Source organism: Capsicum annuum, chromosome 8 (assembly GCF_002878395.1).
Source record: "Capsicum annuum cultivar UCD-10X-F1 chromosome 8, UCD10Xv1.1, whole genome shotgun sequence".
In the NCBI taxonomy this organism is placed as follows: domain Eukaryota; kingdom Viridiplantae; phylum Streptophyta; class Magnoliopsida; order Solanales; family Solanaceae; genus Capsicum; species Capsicum annuum.
In genome coordinates, this window is record NC_061118.1 from 81,338,513 (window position 1) to 81,360,373 (window position 21,861).

At 37.2% G+C, this 21,861-nt stretch overlaps 1 protein-coding gene across 8 annotated transcripts in view; it reads left to right on the forward strand.

The window, feature by feature from the left end:
- LOC107838946 (myosin-15) overlaps positions 1 to 21,861 on the forward strand; it is a 100,546-nt gene that overhangs the window by 61,973 nt on the left and 16,712 nt on the right. For 3 of the 8 annotated variants that reach the window (XM_047395726.1, XM_016682237.2, XM_016682238.2), the window contains exons 29-30: positions 16,197 to 16,349; positions 19,130 to 19,306. In XM_047395726.1, the coding sequence (XP_047251682.1) occupies positions 16,197 to 16,349; positions 19,130 to 19,306 (330 nt within the window). Of the gene's footprint in view, positions 1 to 16,196; positions 16,350 to 18,366; positions 18,576 to 19,104; positions 19,308 to 21,861 lie in introns of those variants that run through there. The other 5 variants (XR_001664915.2, XR_007044082.1, XM_047395727.1 and 2 more) reach the window with 4 other exon arrangements.

Here is a 21,861-nt window from a genome sequence, read left to right on the forward strand (position 1 = left end):
TATTCAGCGCTACTCTATTCATAATCATCCGTCACCACCACTAACCATCTCTATCATCGCCACTATTATCAACCACAACCCACCACCACCACCCACCTCCACCATCAAAACCATCATCTTGAACAAATATCGCTACTAACCACTATTGTCAACCGCTATCACACCTACTAACTCTATTATTCTAATTATATTCACCGCCACCACTGCCGTCAATAGAACCATCATCATCAACTCATCTATTACAATTAGCACCACCACTGACTACCACTAATACATCACAACCTTCACACATTCTTTGGTCGCCACCACCATTGTCACTAATAACGCCACCTCTACCACTACTGTCGCTACAATTTATTTCTACTAACAACCATATCCACCATCACAACTAACATCTCCAACTAGCACCAATACTTTGTCAAGCATCATGCTTTCGTTTTTCAGCTATCACAATCCAACTACTAACATCAAGCAATGTCACATCACAACCACCACCACCACTATCAATCGTCACCACTATAACAGTCACTACAATACTAACCATCACAATTATCATTGCCAATATTACTAATCACTAACATCAATCATTGTCACTGTAACCACCATCATAAACTACCTCCACTATCACTAACAAACCTAAATGTTTTATTTCAATCAAATAATAATTTTGTTGTATTAAATTACATACTTTTCTAATATATAAATTAGTTTTTTCCTGGAATTGTATATTTTATTTTTATCATATATACAAATAATTTTTTTTGCACATTTAGATGTTGAAAAACAAACAGTCGTAATCATTCAGTTTTCAGATCTAGAAACATCTTAATCATTCAGATGTGCATTCTGATTCAGACGCCTGAATCTAAAAAAAACAAATGCAGCCTAAGACTTTACATTGCATAGCTGATATCTGGCCTTGTGATGGTAGCTAGGGGTGTCAATGGTGCGGTTCTGGGGGTTATTTTTAAAATTTATACTGAAAGTTAAGATACTACAAAAGTATATATTTTATTCATAGAATTGTACAGTATTTACAAGAGAAAAGTGAGAGCAGAATGAACTAATCAATCCCTGATTCTTGGGAGATTCTTGAACCAAGGGATTTCCCCTAATCTATTTCCTAAAATAAAAAATAATATATTTTCCTAAGATACACGCTATCCCATATTTACTGGAGTTGATTACAGTCAATCTTAACTGATTTATAGAGCAGATTTGATTGAAATCTGCCAGTCACGTGGAGCAGATTTTGCCTCAATTTGCCAACTCATTCGACACTCCCCCTCAAGTTGGCATGTAAATATCGAACATGCCTAACCTGCTAACAAATGACTCAAAGGTAGTTCAAGTTGGCATGTAAATATCTAACATGCCTAACCTGCTAACACTGTCCACTTCAACATGCTTTGTTCTGTCATGTTGAACTGGATTATGAGCAATGCTTATGGCAGCCTTATTGTCACAGTACTACTTCATTGGCAAACTCATAGGTCTTCTTAGTTCTTTCAAACATTTCTTTAGCCACAACATTTCACAAATTCCATGTGCCATGGATTGATACTCAGCCTCAGCACTACTTCGAGCCACCAAGTTTTGCTTCTTACTTCTCCATGTTACTAAATTTCCCCAAACAAATGTACAATATCCCGGCGTAGACCCTTTATCAACAGAAGAACTAGCCAGTCCGCATCTGTATAAGCTTCAACACTTCTTTGCTCATTCTTTTTAAAGAACAACCCTTTTCCAAGAGAGCTCTTTAGATACCTTAGGATTTGATACGCAACTCCTTGGTGTTCTTCTCGTGGAGAATGCATGAACTGACTAACTAGGCTCACAGCAAAGTCAATATCAGGCCTAGTATGTGACAGGTAAATCAACTTCCCTACCAATCTCTGGAATCGGCCCCTATCAATTGGTTTTCCATCTATCGCAAACTTTAGATTCGGGTCAATTGGAGTTTCAGCTGGTCTACAACCACTCATTCTCGTTTCTTTTAACAGATCAAGAACATACTTCCTTTGTGACACTATAATTCCTTGTTTCAATCGTGCAACCTCCATGCCGAGAAAATACTTCTGCGTGCCTAATTTTTTTATCTAAAATTCTGAGGCAAGACGCTCCTTTAGGTTTTTTATTTTAACCACATCATCTCCTGGGAGGATGGTATCATCAACATACACTATAAGAACTGCTATTTTTCTTTCTAGTGAATGCCGAGTGAACATTGTGTGATTTGCTTGTCCTTGCACATATCTTTGCCTTTTCACAAATTGAGTAAACCTTTCAAACCAAGCCCTTGGAGACTGTTTTAGTCCGTAAAGAGATCTTCTAAGTCTGCATACCTTTGACTTGTACTTCTCTTGAAAACCTGGTGGGAGATCTATATAGACTTCTTCCTCTAGTTGCCCATTCAAGAAAGCATTCTTCACATCCAACTGTTGAAGAGATCAGTCAAGGTTTACTTACGACTGTCAACAGAACTCTAATTGAGTTTAGCTTAGCTACTGGAGAAAACGTCTCAAGATAGTCTATGCCATATGTCTGCGTGAACCCCTTAGCTAATAGGCGGGCCTTATACCTCTCCAAGGATCCATCTGACTTGAATTTGGTGGTGAACACCCATTTGCAGCCTATACTGGTTTCTTTCCCTCAGGCAAATCTACCAACTCCCATGTCTTATTTTTTTTAAGAGCTCGCAATTCCTTCCAAATAGCCTTCTTCCACTCGGGAACTCGTAAAGCATCCTGCACATTTTTTGGGATCTGCACACTTGAAAGTTGTGAAGTAAAGACAATAACTAGAAGACAACTTTTTATAGGAAACAAACATAGAAATTGGATATTTATAAACATTTCTAACACCTTTGCGTTTTGCAATAGGTAGGTCCAAATCTGACAAGGAATTAGAAATAAAATCAGTTGGAAGATTATCTTGAATTCCAGGAAGGTCTTGCGGAGGTGACTTTTAATAGTGTTGAGGATCGTCGGTCTTTTTTCCTTGAGTTCGGTTCCTTCTCAAATAAACTTGTATTGGTTTTGTTTGTTCTCTGTTCCCATTTTTATTTTTGTCATTTGAAGGCTCTACAGGTTCAATATCAAAGTTTTTATCATTTAAGTCGCTCAAGTTCCTATCATCTCTCGAATCACTGTCCTTTTCATCTCTTGCATCACACTCATTCATATGTTCTCTAAGAGCCCTCACATCAATATTTATTGTAACATCTAGTCAATCATTTGCCTGATATCTAGTTTCCTCAATATCTTCGAAAGACGAATCTTCACCTATGTGGTACTCCCCCTGAAGATGAGCAGTAAAATAGAGTTGGGATTCAAAAAAAGTTAGATCCATCGTGACAATTATCCTCTTCGACTGAGGATAATAACACTTATATCCCTTTTGATTTGGAGCGTATCCTACAAACACACACTTCTTAGCCCTTGGTTCAAGTTTACTGCAATTATGAACATGAACAAAGGTTGTATACCCAAAAACTTTCAATGACAGATTTGTAGTTAAACTAGAACTAGGAAAACTCTCTCTGAAAAATGTTAAAAGGTGTTTTAAATTTGAGAGGACGAGATGGCATCCTATTAATAAAATAAGTAGCAGTCAAGAAAGCCTCCTCCCAAAGGTACTGTGGAACCTACTGGTAAACATTAAGGCCCTAGTTACCTCTAACAGGTGCGTATTCTTTTATTCTGCGATGCCATTTTGTTGAGGTGTATTCGGACAAGAGCTTTGGTGTACTATCCCAGTTTTTTTGAAAAAACTTCCTAATTGTTCATTAAAAAATTTTCGACCATTGTCACTTCGAAAAATCTTTATTTTCTCATTAAACTGTGTTTCCACTATTACATAGAAAGTCTCAAACACATTTTTAACCTCAGATTTGTCCTTCAATAAAAAAACCCAACTCAGTCTAGTATGATCGTCTATGAAAGTTACAAACCACCGTTTTCCGAACATTGTTGAAATTCTAGACGGTCCCCAAACATCACTATGAATCATTATAAACGGTTTAAAAGCCTGATACTTTTGAGAGGGAAAAATGATCAGTGATGCTTAGCCAATTCACAAAATTCACACTGGAATAAGGACTGGTTTTTATTTTCAAATAACTGAGGTAATAAATGTTTTAAATAATAAAAACTTGTATGTCCAAGCCTATTGTGCCAAAGCATGCTTTATTCAAAACAGAAGTTAAGTTCAAACAAGTAGGATTCAGTTGTAGAGAGTTGTCCCCGTTGTCAAGAAAATAAAGACCTCCATAATCTATAGCACTGCCAATCGTCTTCCCCGAGACCTTTTCCTGAAATTCACACAAATCAGAGTAAAAAATAGCACGACAATTAAGAGAACGACTTAGTTTATTGACAGAAAACAATTACAGGACAGTTTAGGACAGTTTTGGAACGTGAAGAATATCATGAAGTGTGAGGGATGGTGATAGTTTAACAGTTCATTTTCCAGCGATTGCGGAGAAGGAACCATCAACTATCTTGATTTTATTATTCCCTGCACAAAGAGTATAAGTAGAGACAGCACGGGAACTTGCAGTCATGTGATCAGTAGCTTCTGAATCTATGATCCAAGAATCATTTTGGTTGGAGTTGGCACTAAGAAAAGCAGATGGTACGATACTCATTTCAGCAAAAGAACAAGAAGGATTAGAAGGATTTGGTGCATTTGCACGGAACTGGGGAGATTGAAGGAGTTTGTGCAGAATCTCTAGTTGTTCCCTTGTAAATGGAGATGAATCTGGAGTAGGTTGCTGCTCCTGCTCAAAATGAGTTGTTTGAAGGGCTTGACCATGTTGATATTGGAAGCCACGATTATTAACTCCCTTTTGCTTCCAGTTCGGTGGCTTCCCATGAATCTTCCTACATGTTTCACGACTGTGCCAGTGTCTTTTGCAATGATCGCACCATGGCCTTTTCTTTCTGTTATCTCACTTTTCACTGTCACAAGAGTTGAAGAGTTTATAGCAGGTTTTAGTTCAACATTTAAATCAGGTTTTAACATAACTTTCCTCCTAGTTTCTTCTCTCCTAACTTCAGAAAAGGTTTCACAAAGTGAGGGAAAAGGACTTTTTCCTAAGGTTCGGGACCTAACCTCATCAAACTCTCGATTTAATCCTGCTAAAAAAGGTAAACCCTCTCATTTTCTTTCCTTTTTTTTGCTTTCGTACTATCCACAAAACATTGCCTTTCATCATTATAACATTGGTCTAACTCCTGCCACAAAGACACCATTTCGTTATAATAAGTAGTGACTTCTTTGTTGCCTTGCTTAGACTGCCATAGTTTAATTTTCAACTCAAATATTTGAGAAGCATTTTCTACATCAGAATATGTCTCCCTAACAGCTTCCCACACATCCTTCGCAGTAGGTGGAAAAAAAAGATAAGGTTTACCTATGAGTGGTTCCATGGAATTTATTAACTAGGCAATCAAGAGTGAATTCTCTGATCTCCAGGTGTTCATCTTTGGGTCTCTGACTTTCGGCTTTTTCGTCTCACCGGTCAGATGTCCCAACTTTCCACGACCATCAATTGCAAGTTTTACGGACTGTGCCCATTCCAGGTAGTTCTTCCCGTTTAATCGATGAGAAGTTAAATGGAAGGACATGTGAGAAACATGGCCTCCTTGAGTCATCATATTTTTTGTAGGAACTTCTAGAGAAGAATTTTTGTCTTTTTTTGATTTTCCAGAAAGATGATCTCCTTGGAAAGCTATTTTTTCCATGTGATACTAGGGGAAAACATCCCGCTCTAATACCATGAAAGTTAAGATACGGGAAAAGTATATTTTTTATTCATAGAATTGTACAATATTTATCCGAGAAAAGTAAGATCAGAATGAACTAATCAATTCCTGATTCTTGGGAGATTCTTGAATCAAGAGATTTCCCCTAATCTATTTCCTAAAATAAAAAATAATATATTTTTCTAAGATACATGCTATCCCATATTTACAGGAGTTGATTACAGTCAATCTGTTAGCTGATTTGTGGAGCAGATTTGATTGAAATCTGCCAGTCATTGTGGGGCAGATTTTGCCTCAATCTGCCAGCTCATTCGACATATGCCATACTATTTTTTTGGTTATTTTATTCTATATAACCAAAATTAGACTTTTCAAAACCATCCCACTGTCTCGGTTTTTCTTCTGTATCTGTTCGGTTTTGTTAATTTTCGTCTTTTTTTGAAAAAATATGAAAAGTAGTACATGCTACCATGTATACTTGTGTATGGCTTTGACAAAAAATCTCTAGACATTTTTATTATTTAAAAGGTGATAATCAAGAATGGAGATTCATCTCATTATTTTACAGAACATAAAATAATGAAAAATATAATTTAGATCACACAAGCGGAAGAAATTGATCAATATGGAACTCAAGAACCGAGTCTACTTAAATTAATTATTCAATAAGAGAAATTTTTAGTCATAAGATAGAAATAATATCTAATTGCTAGCTTGTATCTTGCTACCCAAGATTGGTGATATACCTTGTAGCTTACTAGTTACTGCTCGAGAGTAGAGATGCTAGAATAATTTAATTTTGATCAAGTAGTTATAATAAATTTCAGCTTTCAGACTTTTAGTGTTAATTATGTTGCCGCTTGTAGTCACTTCCATCTCCCCATGCCTATAGCAAAAAGTTAAATATTTATTATTCTTTAACTTAATATATAAAATATGTTTTACACATGTATTATTTGGTACAGTTTGATTATATTTTGGTTAATTTTTATAAAATAAAAAACCTACCCTATTATTTGGTACAGTTATTTTATATAAAAACCGTCAGTTCTATAAAAGAAACCTAAAAATCAGTTTGGTACGGTATGGTTCGGTTGGTTAAGTCGGTTTTTTAAAAACCATCGACACCCCTGTTGGTAGCATAAAGAAGCTTACCAATTAACCTTTGATAAGGGGTAACATCATGCAAAATAACATCTTCAGTAAGGCCAGTAGTCTGATCATACTCTATTGATGTCAACCTCAAATTACACTCCATGGGAGTGGATGCACGCTTGACACCACTAAGACCTACATCAGAGATAAGTTCTAAAATATACTTCCTCTTGTTCAGAATAACACCCTTTGCAGATCTCAAGACCTCAGTGCCCATGAAGACCTTGAGTTCAACTAGGTCCTTTAGTTTAAACTGTTGATGTAATGTCTACGTAGCTTCAGCAATTAGTTGTTTGCTACTCCTAGTGGTTAACAAATCATCAACATACACCAATTCTATCACTAAATCCTCATGCTGCTTCTGGGTGAATATGGAGTAAGTACTTTGAGAAAACCAGCAGCTAACAAAGCATTAGTAAGCTTTATATTCCATTGTCTAGAAGCGTGCTTTTAAACCATACAATGATTTAAGCAACTTACACACCTTAGTCTCTCCAGGCTGCTTGAACCCCTCTGGTAGTTCCATATACATCTCCTCATCAAGATCTCCTTGCAAGAAAGAACTATATACATCCATTTGAAATAAACTCCATCCTTTTGACACCGCTAATTCAGCAACACACCTCACTGTCACCATTTTTGCAACAAGGGAAAAGGTATCTTGATAATCTAGGCCTTCCTGTTGACTATAACCTTTGCTCCTGTGATGGTATTGTTCCTGACACAAAAAATCATCATCATGTATTGTTTCTGGTGATGAGGCTTGTGGATGAAGTTCAACTTCAACATCATGCACATGTGCTTCTGCTGTTTGTTCTGAAGGAGATCCCATAAGCATAGAAGAGTGAGAGTCTGTCTGAGTCTGCTCCAAATGGAAAATCTCCTCCTTGAAGATCACATCTCTACTCACAAAGAATTTCCTAGTGTGGATATTCAGAAGTAGATAGCCTTTTTGTAGTTCTGAATAGCCCATCAAGATAGCAGGAGCAGCTCTTTCTGAGAACTTGTCACTCTTTGGCACAACAGCTGCATAACGGAGACACCCTATAACTCTTAGATGAGACAATAATGGCCTCTTTGCAAACAACATTTCGTAGGAACTCTCGTTCTCCAGAACTGAGGAAGGTAATCTGTTTATTAAGTATACTGCTGCTTTAATACATTATCCCCAACATCTAATAGGCATTTTGGACTGAAATCTAATAGCTCTAACCATGTTGAGAATTTGTCCATGTTTCCTCTCAATCATCCCATTTTGCTGTGGTGTATGAGGACAATTACTTTGATGCATAATGCCTAATTGATGAAATAAATCTGTTCATTGAGAATTAAAGAATCAAGTACCATTATTTGACCTCACAACTTCAACATGGGCACCAAACTGTGTCTGTATCATTGACAAGAAATTCTTGCTAGCTACAATGGTTTTAGGCTTCAGTTGTAACTTATAAACCCATACTAATCTGCTATAGTCATCCACCACTATTAAAAAATAATGCCTGTTATCTACAGTGGGTGTTTTGTATGGCCCCAGATGTCCATATGAACAATATCAAGCTTCATAGACGCTCTAGACTTACTGTTAGGGAATGAGAGTCCTTCTTGTTTGGCTATTGGACAGACATGACAGTCATTGAGTTCTTCATTACTTTGAGCTACATCTAAATGTCTCGGTGTTTGAAGAGAGGGATCTCCAAGCCTCCTATTCCACAAGTTGGCTTCCTGCTTTATTACTTCTGCAACCACCTTCTTTGAATCATTTCTTGTGCTTTGCAGATTCTTTATTCCAAACTCACTTCTGAATATGTCCAGCCCACCATATTCCTTACCAATCATCCCCTTCAACTTGCCACTGAAGAAGTCCCGAAACACACAAAAGTTGGGATAAAAGAGGCGAAACAACTCAGTCCTCTAGTAACCTTAGACACTGATAGCAGGTTAAGCTTGAGATCTGGTACATATAACACATTCTTCAGTGTCTCCTTTCCAAAAATAGATGCTTCACCTATATGTGTGATATCCACTTTGCTCCAGTAGGTAGATGTACCTGTACCTGTATCCGATCTTTTGTTGGTTTAGTTACACCACTATTTCTTACCAACAGATCCTTATTTGCTGTCACATGATGAGATGCACCAGAGTCTACTATCCATTCCTGTGTAAAAGCAGTTGACATTAAGCAAGTGGTAACACTTGACATTCCTGTCATGTTGGCCTGCTTAGTTTCCTGCACATCTTTGTTCAGCAAGTTCAATATCTGCTTTTACTCCTATTCATGAATGCTTATCCTCTAGCCAGCAGTCCCGTGTTGTCTTCATCACGAGTGGATGTGTGTGTGATCCAGATATCCACTTGAGATGATGTTTGCAGAGAGTTGTGCTCCATATCCACCAGGAGTGTTGTGCTCCCTATCCACCAGAATTAGCATATCCTTCAATCCCATGGTAACCACCAGTACCTCCATGTCCTTGATTCTTATTCACAGGACCTGCTCCACCCGTGAAACCTCCATGTTCTCCGTAACCAAGTTTCTTCCTATTTTTCCAGTTAGTTGGATATCTAATCAACTTGTAGTAATTATCCTTGGTATGACCAGTAAAGTGACAGTATTCACATTTCCTTCCTTTATAATGTTCTCTTCCTTATCAAGAAGAGCAAGAAGAGAAGGGCCGGGGAGGGTCGGCCTAGGATTAAGTGGAGTGGCTTGACGCCAGATAGGGCGCTGGAGATAGAGGAGAAAGTGGCGGGATTGAGGGTGTGGGCGTGTAGGGGGACATGGATGTTGTGTGGGATAGGGCTGCCAGTTGCATCACGAAGACTGCTAGAGACGTGTTGGGTGTTTTGAGGAGTCGGGCAGGATGGCATAAGGGGGATTGGTGGTGGAATGAAGAAGTTAAAAAGAAAGTGGAGATTAAGAAGGGGGCATATGCTAAGTTGATTGAGAGTAAAGATATAGAGCAGAAGCGGGTGTATAGGGAGGTCTACAAAGTAGCAAGGAATGAGGCTAAGCTAGCAGTTACAGCTGCTAAGAAAGCAGTGTTTGAGAGCTTGTATGTGGGGTTAGAGGAGAAAAGCGGGGGAAAGGTTGTATAGGCTTGCTAAGGATAGGGAGCGGAAGGGTCGGGACCTCGATCAAGTGAAGTGCATTAAGGGGGAGGATGGTAGAGTTCTGGTGGAGGATGTTCACATTAAGAAGAGATGGCAGGAGTATTTTCATAAGCTTTTGAACGAGGAGGGGGACAGAGACTTGAGTTAGGGGAGCTGGAGCACTCGGAGGAGAGCCGTGATTTCAGTTATTGTAGACGTTTTAAGGTTGAGGAGGTCAGTGAGGCTATTCGTAGGATGTGGAGGGGAAGGGCGATGAGGCCTGACGAAATTCTGGTGGATTTTTTGGAGTTTATAGGGGGCAGGTTTAAGGTGGTTGACTGATTTGTTTAACGATATTTTCCAGGCGGCGAGAATGCCTGAGGATTGGAGGTGAGTACAATGATTTCGTTATATAAAAACAAGTATGACATTCAGAGATGCACCAACTATTGGGGTATCAAGCTGTCGAGTCTGAGGAGGGTCGTGTCCATTTCGTTGAATCAGTTTGGTTTTATGCTGGGTTGCTCGACGACAGAGGCAATCCACCTGGTGAGGAGATTGGTGGAGCAGTATAGGGAAATAAAGAGGGATTTGCACATGGTGTTCATCGACTTGGAGAAGGCGTATGACAAATTCCCTAGGGAGGTTCTTTAGAGATGCTTAGAGGTGAGAGGGGTCCCGGTGGCGTACATTAGAGCTATTAAGGACATGTACAATAGAGGGAAGACTCGGGTGAGAACGGCGGGAGGGGACTCAGAGCATTTTCTGGTCGAGAACGGGTTGCATCAGGGTTGGACTCTTAGTCCATTCCTTTTTACGTTGGTGATGTACGTGTTGACGCAGAGTATTCAAGGGGAGGTGCCTTGGTGTTTGTTGTTTGCGGATGATGTAGTACTGATTGATGAGACGCGGGGGGTGTGAATGAAAAATTGGAGGTTTGGAGGTAAACCCTTGAATCTAAGGGGTTCAGGTTGAGTAGGTCCAAGACGGAGTATATGGAATGCAAGTTTAGTGACTTGAGGCAGGAGGACGATGTGGCGGTGAGGTTGGATTCCCAGGATGTTTGTAAGAGGGATAGTTTTAAGTATCTTAGGGCTATGATTCAGGGGAATGACAACATTGATGAGGATGTCTCTAACTGTATTGGAGCAGGTTGGATGAAGTGGAGGCTCGCCTCGGTAGTGTTGTGTGATAAGAAGGTGCGTTTTAAGCTTAAAGACAAATTCTACAGAGTAGCAGTCCATCCAGCCATGCTGTATGGAGCAGAGTGTTGGCCAGTCAAGAACTCCCACATTCAAAAAGTGAAGGTGGCGGAAATGAGAATGTTGCGTTGGATGTGTGGGCTTACTAGATGGGATAGAGTTAGGAGTGGGATTATCTGGGAGAAGATGGGAGTGGCTTCAGTGGAGGACAAGATGCGGGAGGGAAGGCTGAGATGGTTTGGGCATGTGATGAGGAGGGGCACGGATGCCTCAGTTCGTAGGTGTGAGAGACTAGTGTTGGATGGCTTCAGGAGGAGGAGAGGTAGGCCGAAGAAATACTGGAGGGAAGTGATGAGACATGACATGGAACAGCTGCAGCTTACTGTGGACATGACCTTAGATAGGAAGGTGTGGAGGTCGCGGATAAGGGTAGAAGGCTAGGATGAGTGCGTGAGTTATAGCAAGTAGTTAGAAGAGCTCATGTATAGCCGGGTTAGTAATCCTAGGACTGTGTCTATAGGTAGGAGCCCCTAGTCAGGAGGGTTTGAGTGTGGTGGGTGTCTTTGGTTTGTGAGTGTATGTTGTTACTAGGTGGGTGTCATATTTTAGATATCCTATTTCATATCTCTTATTTCATATTGCGCTTATTTATCTTATTTCGTATTGCTCTGATTTTTATTTTTTATTTTATTATGTCTTATCCCTTATTTATGTTATGCCATCCATTCTGTTTCATGTTTCATTACGCTCTTTTTTTTACTATTCTTTATCTTGAGTCGAGGGTGTATCGGAAACAACTTCTCTACTTCTTCGGAGGTAGCGATATGAACTGCGTACATTTTACCTTCCCCAGACCCCACTTTGTGGGAATATACTGGGTTTGTTGTTGTATAATGTTCATTTCCTTGGTCTCGATTGTCATTCATCATTACTGTATGTAGCTTCTCAACTGCATTAATCATACATGTTGAAGTTTTATTTAGTCTTCAATTATCATAGCATAAGCCTGGTTTAGATAAGGAGTAACTCCCTTCCATATGATCTGCCTCCTAGCTTGATCATATGACTCATTAGACCACTCAAACTGAATTAGCCTCATTTGAGTCGAAGTGTTCTATGTAATCCTTAGATTGTGGACATGCATATCCAGGAGTTGTATCATATTCACTTCAATGTGTCTTCAGCTTCGTAAAATATTGTGCTATAGAGTCAATTCCTTGTGAAAGTGTAATGATTTCCTTATGCAATTGATATATACACATTCGATTGACCTTGTCAAACCTTTCCGTCAGATCTTCTCAAACCGAGTAAGCACTCGTAGCATACACAATTCCACAGAGAAGTTCTTCACTAATTTGTTCATCAGCCATGGTATCACAATTGCTATGCAAGTTTCCTACTGTTTGTGACTTAGTGTAAATCATCTTTGAGCATTCCTTGGTACAAGCCTGTAACAAAACCAATTTCCTCTTTCTTGAAACTGTGATTCTCATCGATTTACTCCACAATCCGTAATTCTTCAATCGAACCAACTTTATAGGAATCATCACCATCCCTAAAGTATCCGATGGTCCTATATACGGTGGGTAATTTTGATCAATTCTGGGAGCCACCATCGTTGAAATTGATCAAAAACAAGCAAATAAATTGAGCAAAACACGCAACTAGAAGAGATCTTAACTCTTCGATAACAACAATCTACATAACCAACATTGACTGCTCTGATACCATGTGAAAATCAGTACGCAAATGAGAATACAATGCTCAATCTCAAACTACAATTGTTGAGCTCCAAGCTCTTGCAGAGCAAAGTAGATAAAGAATTTTTATTAATTTGAAAACTGATTGAATGAATACAATGAGAGCATTGCTCTGAGTTTTATAGGCTAGGAATCACAAAATATCTTCTACCAAAATAACTTCTAATTGGTTGACAGCTCATCACCTACAGCTCGTCATCCCTAGCTCTGTAACTAACTATTAGACTAACAGTGATTTAACTACTTAATGGAATGTACAATAATTATTGAAACAGTAAAAACTGACTAAATGTGAATGAATGCCACGCTACTCTAATATCAAGTATCAACTACTAATTTTAACCATCTTAGGTTTGTCTAAGTTTGATAAGCCATTGTGCATTCTTGATCAATTGAATGCTAAATTATCTAGTGAATGATGTGTTTGTTAGATTTGACTACTGGGTTAAGCAACACACGTGGAACTTCTTGAAGGCCTACCATGAAGTTGGAGACATAGAGTTACAGTCCTAGTCCCAAATCCATTATGTTGCAAACCTACAATTAACAAAAGTGTTCCTTAACATCACAAGCTTTTAGAAGAAGGTGGTTCATACACTCTTTTTGAACATTATGGTTCATACACTCTAAATGGTCCTGCATTAGGCTTTTGGCTGTTTACCAACAAAATATTTCATATACTTGGCCCATGAGAAAAAAGGAGCCCCACAAATAAATGTGTTTCATCTCTTAATATTTTAAATTTTTAGATTAAGTGGTCTACACAATCTTTTTTGATAGGTAAACCCACCCCTGTACATGCCCATGAGCCCAAAATTGCTCTTTCCCTACGTGTGTGACTCAAACTCTCATGTTTAGAGGTAGAGGTCTTTACCCTTATCAAAGGAGGTAAGCTGGTTACACAACAATTCAGTACAAAGTTTTCAGAACTTATTTTGCATGTGGCCTGTGATTACTTTCTTACCATGATATGCAATTGCATATCTGGGTTGGTGTTGAAAATATGTCTCAGAAATAAAGTAGGAATAGATAATTTTTGTAGTTTTAAATTATTAGAGTCTTATGTGACTTCAGAATTAGTTTTCCTTTTGTTATTTGAATTGGAATTAGTTATCCCAATTTAAATTGAAGTGTAGTTAGAAATTTAGCTATAAATATATGGTTTGAGTTATTAATAAAATAATTCCCTTTGACAATACAATTGTAGTATTTTTCACTCCAAATCTTTCTCTGTTATTTCTCTAATTTCAAAGCCAAAAACCAACAATTGGTATCAGAGCCAGTTTCTTGAGTGATCTCTGATAGTGATGAATTTTGAAAACAACTTTTTCCAAATAGCTCCTCCGGTCTTTGGTGGTGAGAATTACTGTCTTTGGGCAGTAAGAATAGAGACCTATCTTGAGGCTTTAGATCTTTGGGAGGCCGTGGAGGAGGATTATGAGGTTCTTCCGCTGCCCGATAATCCCATGGTAGCCCTGATTAGAAAATTAGAAAATCAAAGGCAAAAACAACTTGGTTTTCTAGTGTTTCTCCAATAATTTTCACGAGAATATGGCCTATAAATCAGTAAAAGAAATTTGGGATTATCTGAAGGAAGAATATACAGGAGATGAAAGAATACGAGGAATGAAGGTGTTGGATCTAATAAGGGAATTCGAATTGCAAAAGATGAAGGAATTTGAGACCGTCAAAGAGTACTCAAACCGACTTCTTAGTATTGTTAACAATGTAAGATTGCTTGGCACAAAATTTAAAGATTCAAGAATTGTTGAAAAAATTCTTGTTACTGTGCCTGAAAGATACGAAGTATCAATAATTACCTTGAAAAACACAAAAGACCTCTTCAAGATTACCTTGGCAGAATTGTTATAAATACGTTGTAGGCATAAGAGCAAAGGAGGCTTATAAGACAGGATGATATGGTTGAAGGAGCTTTGGCAGCCAACCACAAGACTCAAAGCAAGAGTAATAATTCAGGAAAAAGCTACCCATCTTGCCAGCACTGCGGCAAAATAGGCCATCCTCCATTTAAATGTTGGTAGAGGCCAGATGTACAATGCAAGATTTGTAATCAACTTGGCCATGAAGCTGTGATTTGCAAAAACAAATTACAAAAATATGAAGCAGATGCCCAAGTCACCAAAGAAGAAGAAGATCACTTATTTGTGGCAACATATTCTTCAACCAAGAAATCTGATTTTTGGATGATTGACAGTGGTTGTACAAATCACATGACATATGACAAAACTCTTTTTAAAGAGTTTCTGCCTTTGGAAAATAAGAAAGTCAGAATTGGGAATGGTGACTATATTCCTGCAATAGAAAAAGGGAAAGTTGCAATTAAAATAATTTCACATACAAAAATAATTTCAAATGTCCTTTACGTGCCCGGTATTGATAAAAGTTTGTTAAGTATTGACCAACTAATGGAAGAAGGATTTAAATTGTTATTTGGAGATAAATATTGTCGAATCTTTGATTTCACTAATCATGAGATTTTACAAGTTGATATGAGAGGCAAAAGATGCACACAAACCATGCAAGAACAAAGATGAATTGACAGATTTATTCAATAGGTCGAATTCAGCCGAAGCCGAGACAATTTCTGATCCAAGGAGAAGTGTTGAAAATATGTTTCAGAAATAAAGTAGGAATAGATAATTTTAGTAGTTTTAAATTATTAGAGTCCTATGTGACTTAGGAATTAGTTTTCCCTTTGTTATTTGAATAAGAATTAGTTCTCCCAATTTAAATTGAAGTGTAGTTAGAAATTTAGCTATAAATATATGTTTTGAGTTATTAATAAAATAATTTCCTTTGACAATACAATTGCAGTATTTTTTCAATCCAAGTCTTTCTCTGTTATTTCTCTAATTTCAAAGCCAAAAACCGACAGTTGGCTAGCTAACCTAGTTGTAAACCACCTTGCTATTTATTGAACCAAATTTACTCATCGGGTACCTCGACTAGCTTAGCATGATATGTAGCTAAACATCCAGGTGACTTCCTACCTAGTGTGTTATCACCTTGCTAGCTATTGCACTAAATGTGCTTGTTGAACAAATGACATTTTTGTTCTAAATGAGATGATAGTTTTTTACTTTTGAAAATAATACAATTCTCAAAAAGATGGTAACTATCTGATAGTTCTAGACTAGCTAATGTCTTTAGTATCATTCATCTTTAACCAGGTCTTCTTCGTTTTAATTTTTTTGGGGTGTCAGGTTGGAGATGAGGATGTCACGTTGCCATATTGGTTATCTAATGCATCTGCACTTCTCTGTCTTCTGCAAAGAAATTTGAGGGCGAATGGCTTCTTTAGTACGTCCTCTCAGCGTTCTGGAGGTGGTTCTGCACTAAATGGGAGGGTTGCACAAGTAAGTTGTATAGCTACAGAGGTCATAAAATACAAATCCTGGTATTTGTAATAGTATAACCATGTTCTGTTGTTATTACTATATCCAATCAATATTTGATCATGATAGTAGTAGTAAATATATTTTGATAATGTAGTTAGTAGAAATTAAAACACACCGCTCTATTTTTAACTTTTATGGGTTATATTCATTTGTAGTTTCTTTATCAACTTACTCCCTCCGTCCAACCATACCTTTCCACTATTGATTGGCACACAAGAAAAGAAATACTCCCTCTATCCCATTTTATGTGTCGCCATTTGATTGGACACAGAGTTTAAGAAATAAATGATGTTTGTAAAGTTTACAAAATTGCCTCTCTTAAAGTCACTCTAATGTTTACTTTTTAGTTGTCTTTTCTTATTAAGTGGAACCCAATCAGGATAAAATGAGGATGATGCCATCAAATAGTTGTCAAATAAGGAGAGATGATATTCTTTTTGGGATGGATCAAAAAGGAAATGATGATGTATAAAATGGGACGAAGGGAGTAATAAATAATGGAAGTAATTTTATCATATCACCCTTTGAATAGATTTAGTTTATTGCTTTGAAAAATGTATTGGATAATGAATACTCCCTCCGTTTCAAAAAGAATGACCTAGTTTGACTTAACCCGAAGTTTAAGAAAGTAAAGAAGACTTTTGATTCTTGTGGTCCTAAATTAAAGTTATGTCAAATGTACCCAAATGCTCTTTAATATTGTGGTCATAAACATGCCACGTGTAAAGTTGAATTAAAGTATTGTCAAAAAAAAGGAAAGGGGTCAATATTTTGAAACGGACGAAAGAGGAAAGTATGTCATTCTGTTTGAAATGGATGAAGTAGTATTTAATACCAAGGGTAAAATGGGCAAAAATGGGTAATTATCTATTGGTTTTCTAAATTTGACAAGTATTGTTGGACATCTATTTTTAGTATAGTGGACAATTATTGCCAGACGAAGGGAGTATATTTTAAGAAATGTATGAAATTGTGTCAGGAGTACTCATAAATAAAAATTGGAGCCGCAGGGGTTAGCTTAGGCAAAGATTGAGGGATTGTGTCTGAGCTCACATGTTCGAGCCCTGTGCTGAGCAATTAACTATAGCGTTTAAGTGGAGAAGAGTTGAAGGCGAGCACAACATCCTCGAGTTTTGGAGGCTGACTAGTCCAAAGGGTTGGCTTCTGATGGATTTCTCGGTTATAAAAATTGGATGAGTTGACAACTATTGCGAGCTATGCAAGCCAGTGTTTAGGAATGCACTCGCATCGTAGCATAATGTCATGATGCGAAGCGATGCAAGCCCCTCTCGCTGCCTGTGGCTGATGCGAGTCAACCTTGCAGAAGTGGCGCATCACAGGGTTATGCGAGATGCAAGTCGATGAGAGCGTATCATGTTGATTTTATTTTTAGGGTCAATTTTAAATAAATACTAATAGAGTCACTTCATGTTTATTTTTAGGGTCAATTTTAAATTAAAAAAGAGTCTATTGCTACGACTACCACTACTGCGATTTTTGAGGGTTAACTTTGAAGTCTACTGCTACGGCTTCTTCTTCTTCACTGCTGCGATCACCATTTCTGCGACTTCTTCTTCTTCGCTGCTTTAATATAACAAGAATTAGATGTTGAAACATTACTAATTTAGATTTGTTTTTTCTTCTTTTTCTGGGTTGTTTTGCTATTTTGCTGAACTATTTTGCTACCATCGTCTGTGTTGTTTTGCTGGTCTGTTTTGTAGCAGTTGTTTAGATGATCAAACCTGTGATTTTGCAGTTCAATTTAAACTTCTTCTTATATAGTCTTTATTGTTGATTATATAGTTGTTGTGGTCTTTTCAGTTCTGTCTTACTGTTGGATGCTCTATTTAGTCTTTTTTCTTTTAAATTGCGATGCACTTCAATGATGCGCTTGCATCTCTTCACGTAATGCATGATGCAGTGCCTTGCTTCTTTTTTCTGCATCACGATTACGCCTCCCTGAACATTTATGCAGGTGTTGGAGTGTCCTTTTTGGATAACCAAGAAATACTCCGGGCCCAGTGGTGTATGATATGGAACTCGGTGGATAATGATCCTGCCACTTTAACCCCATCCACTTCACATGCCAAGCTTTTGTCTGTGATAGGGTTCAAATCCGTGACGTGCATCTAAAGCGCACATCACGTGATGCACTCTTACCAATAGAGCAAAGCCCTGAGGCTGTTGTTGGAGTACCTTTTTATCAGCACGTACAGATCTCATCAGTTTTACGTCTTCTTTCCCACAACTCTGTGCTAGAACTTCTTTGATGGCATTTTCTTCTCCTCTGGTTGGAAAAACTCTATATCGATGGGGCCAACTAGTCATGTTTTTGTTGTGTATGACCTCACCTGATTTATTTTACTCTTTAACAAGTCTTCCTTTAAGTCCACTTTGATCTATCTCTTTCTTTTCCCCTTTACTTTTGGGGGTCCCTGAGCATGAGGGAAGGTTATCTGTGCATTCATTTGAAATATTTCTATATGTTGGTGCCGGGGTTATCATGTTTGATGTAATTCCATCTTATAGTTAAGGGGTGCCAGAAAAGTTTAAACAGACCGAACTGAGTTACAAGCCAAGTATGTGTACATATAGTCTGTTCGTGGTGTATATATTTGTTGTGCTTTGTCATCAAACCTGCTATGATTGTTGCAGTCTCTTTTGCATTTATCATGATTCTCATTGCTGGTTAACAATAGAAGACTTAAAACAGGTTTTTGCATTTTCACCTTCTTCAGAGTTTAACGTCGCCCTTGAAATTTATTGGATTGGAGGATGGAATGTCGCATATGGAAGCAAGATATCCAGCTTTACTGTTTAAACAACAATTAACTGCATGTGTAGAGAAGATATTTGGTCTGATTCGTGATAATTTGAAGAAGGAAATATCCCCATTACTGGGTCTGTGCATTCAGGTGTGCTCCTCCCGCTTTTAAATAAAATAGTTTTCTGTGCATGTCATCAAATTTAGCTGTTGAGCACTGTCTTTCAGTACTTGCCTTTTATATAACTGATTACCAAAATAAGCATTTGTTTCTTTATGAAATCTACTGGTTGTGCAATCACTTGTTCGTTAGGTGACTAGGTTGTGAGAAGACCTATCTACTGCTCTAATACCATTTTTTTTTTTTTTTTTTTGTGTGTGTGGTGGTAATGATAAATGAGTGAGAGGTTGGAAAAAGAGTTTTTAATGAGCTCTTTTGCTTTTTGGCCTCATATGCTCCCAAGGACTTTCTTTTTGATTCAGGCACTTTGTTGTAATTTGGTGGCTGAACTTATTCAAAAGCAATGTCTAAATAAGGAACTTATGATTACAAAGTACAATAAAATCAGTTCATTCTAGATGAAGTTGAACCTTTATATTATTTAATATTGGTCTCGGATGAGTTTAAATGAAATGATATGATTAGTGAGGATTCATATAGCTGACTCAACTTGCTTGGGATTAAAACGTAGCTGTAAGAGAACAAAGTACTTAGTTTTTACTTAATTTAATTTCTGCTCATTCTTATGTGGAAAAGATTAAGAAGCAATCATCCAACGACTCGGATAGGTTGATGGGATTTTGGACATTCGAAATGAGAGGACTCCAGAAGTATCAGACCGCCTGTAATGACTCTTCCATGGTGCCGTTGAGCAAGCTAAAAGAATTGTCTTTGCCTCCCTCTAAGATTTGAACCGCCAACTAGCTCTTCGATTGTGAATCATGAAAAGAATGGTTAACCATTAAGGGAGGAAAACTATTCAAATTAGTTACTTGTGATGCTTTTATCTTCTTGCTTTTTAAAAACTAGGACAAGAATATTAGCAAACCTTAGTCAAGCCAACTTGAAAATCATTTCTCTTCTTTCTTTTTGTTTATTAATTCTATGGACTTGAGATGTTAAAAGTTCAATGCATCATACGTTAGTTGATGATAGCTTTCATAAAATTTATTTATGAAGTTATATTTTTCTAAAAAGTTATGAACTAAGTCAAAATATAATGATCTTTCATTTTCAATTTGCTTGACCCCATTTAACCAACTCGTAGTCACTAATACTAACGACATATTCTTTATCGCCATAGAAATGGTATGTTGTGTACTTGTGTTTTTGTTTTTTAACCGTGGTTCCTTGGCCATCTTGCGCACACTTCGACTAATTCCATGGGATACCTGCCACCTCCCACTAGCAATTGGTATCAGGTAACTCTATCCACCAAGGCTAGAACAGATGGGAACAAATCACATAGTGTTCGTCTCTATTGGGAATTGAAACTTGAGACCTCATGTTGCTCAACCCAACTTCATTGAACCACTAGGCCACACCTTTGGCTGTTCTTGTACTCGTGTTTAAGAACAAAAGCCCTAAGGGTACTTGTGATATGTGCCAAAAGTCTTTCACTCTTTTTTGGTTTTGTAGCTCCTTGAACTTGGCACATACACCCTTGTATTGGAGCTAACCTTTAGCCTCTTTTGTGACTATGCATCTTCTTGATGCCTTGTTAATGATATTAACTTTCGGCAAAAGAATACCAGGAATATAGTACTATTAAGTAAACAATAACGAATTGAAATAGAAAGTAGCTGAAGTGAGAAGTTAGACACAAAAGTTGGGTGTTCCATTTTGTTTATCAAACTTTCCTTTTTGTTTTGTTTCAGAAAGAATAACACCTTTTCATAATTGGAAACTCTTTAACTTCGAACTTTACGTTTTATCCTTATTGACGTACTCTTATAGTCATAGAAATGTCATTTCATGATCAAGAACACAAGTTCTGATGGTTCTTATGGTATGCGCAATATGTCTTTCCTTCTTTTTCTTAAACTTCATGTCCAGTAAAGTTAAGGGTGGGCATATTTTGGTTTAAACCGGAAAAACCGAAAACCAAATCGACATTTAATTTTGGTTTCGGTTTTTCGGATCGGATTCGGTTTGTAATTTTAAAATTTCGGTTTTTTGTTTTAAAAAAAAAATTTGGTTAAACCGAAAAAATCGAAATTTTATAAATAAATAAATAATATATATATTTTATTTTATATATATATTATATATATATAATATTTAGTAATTCACATTCACAATTAACATTTAACAGCAAAATCGCATACGCCGCAGGATGTTAATGGATTGTTTTAGTGACTCAAATATTTTATGGACTATTTTGGTTACTTTTGACTGTTTTATGGACTATTTATGCAGAAAGTATGTTGTTTCATGGACTATTTTTATGAGTTTTGTGTTGTTTTGTAGACTATTTATGCGAGGTTATATTATATGTAATGATTAATGACGTTATGTATTATGTTAAGCTTATGATTATTTCATTTCGTTTCATCCATGTTGAGTTATTTATAGTTTTTTTTTTTTGGTAAGAAGAGAGTGCATTAATAAAAGAAATAAAAATCCGAAATAATCGAACCGAATTTGTAAAAATCGAACCAAATCGAATTTATTTCGGTTTGGTTACGGATGTCATTTTTGTCAAT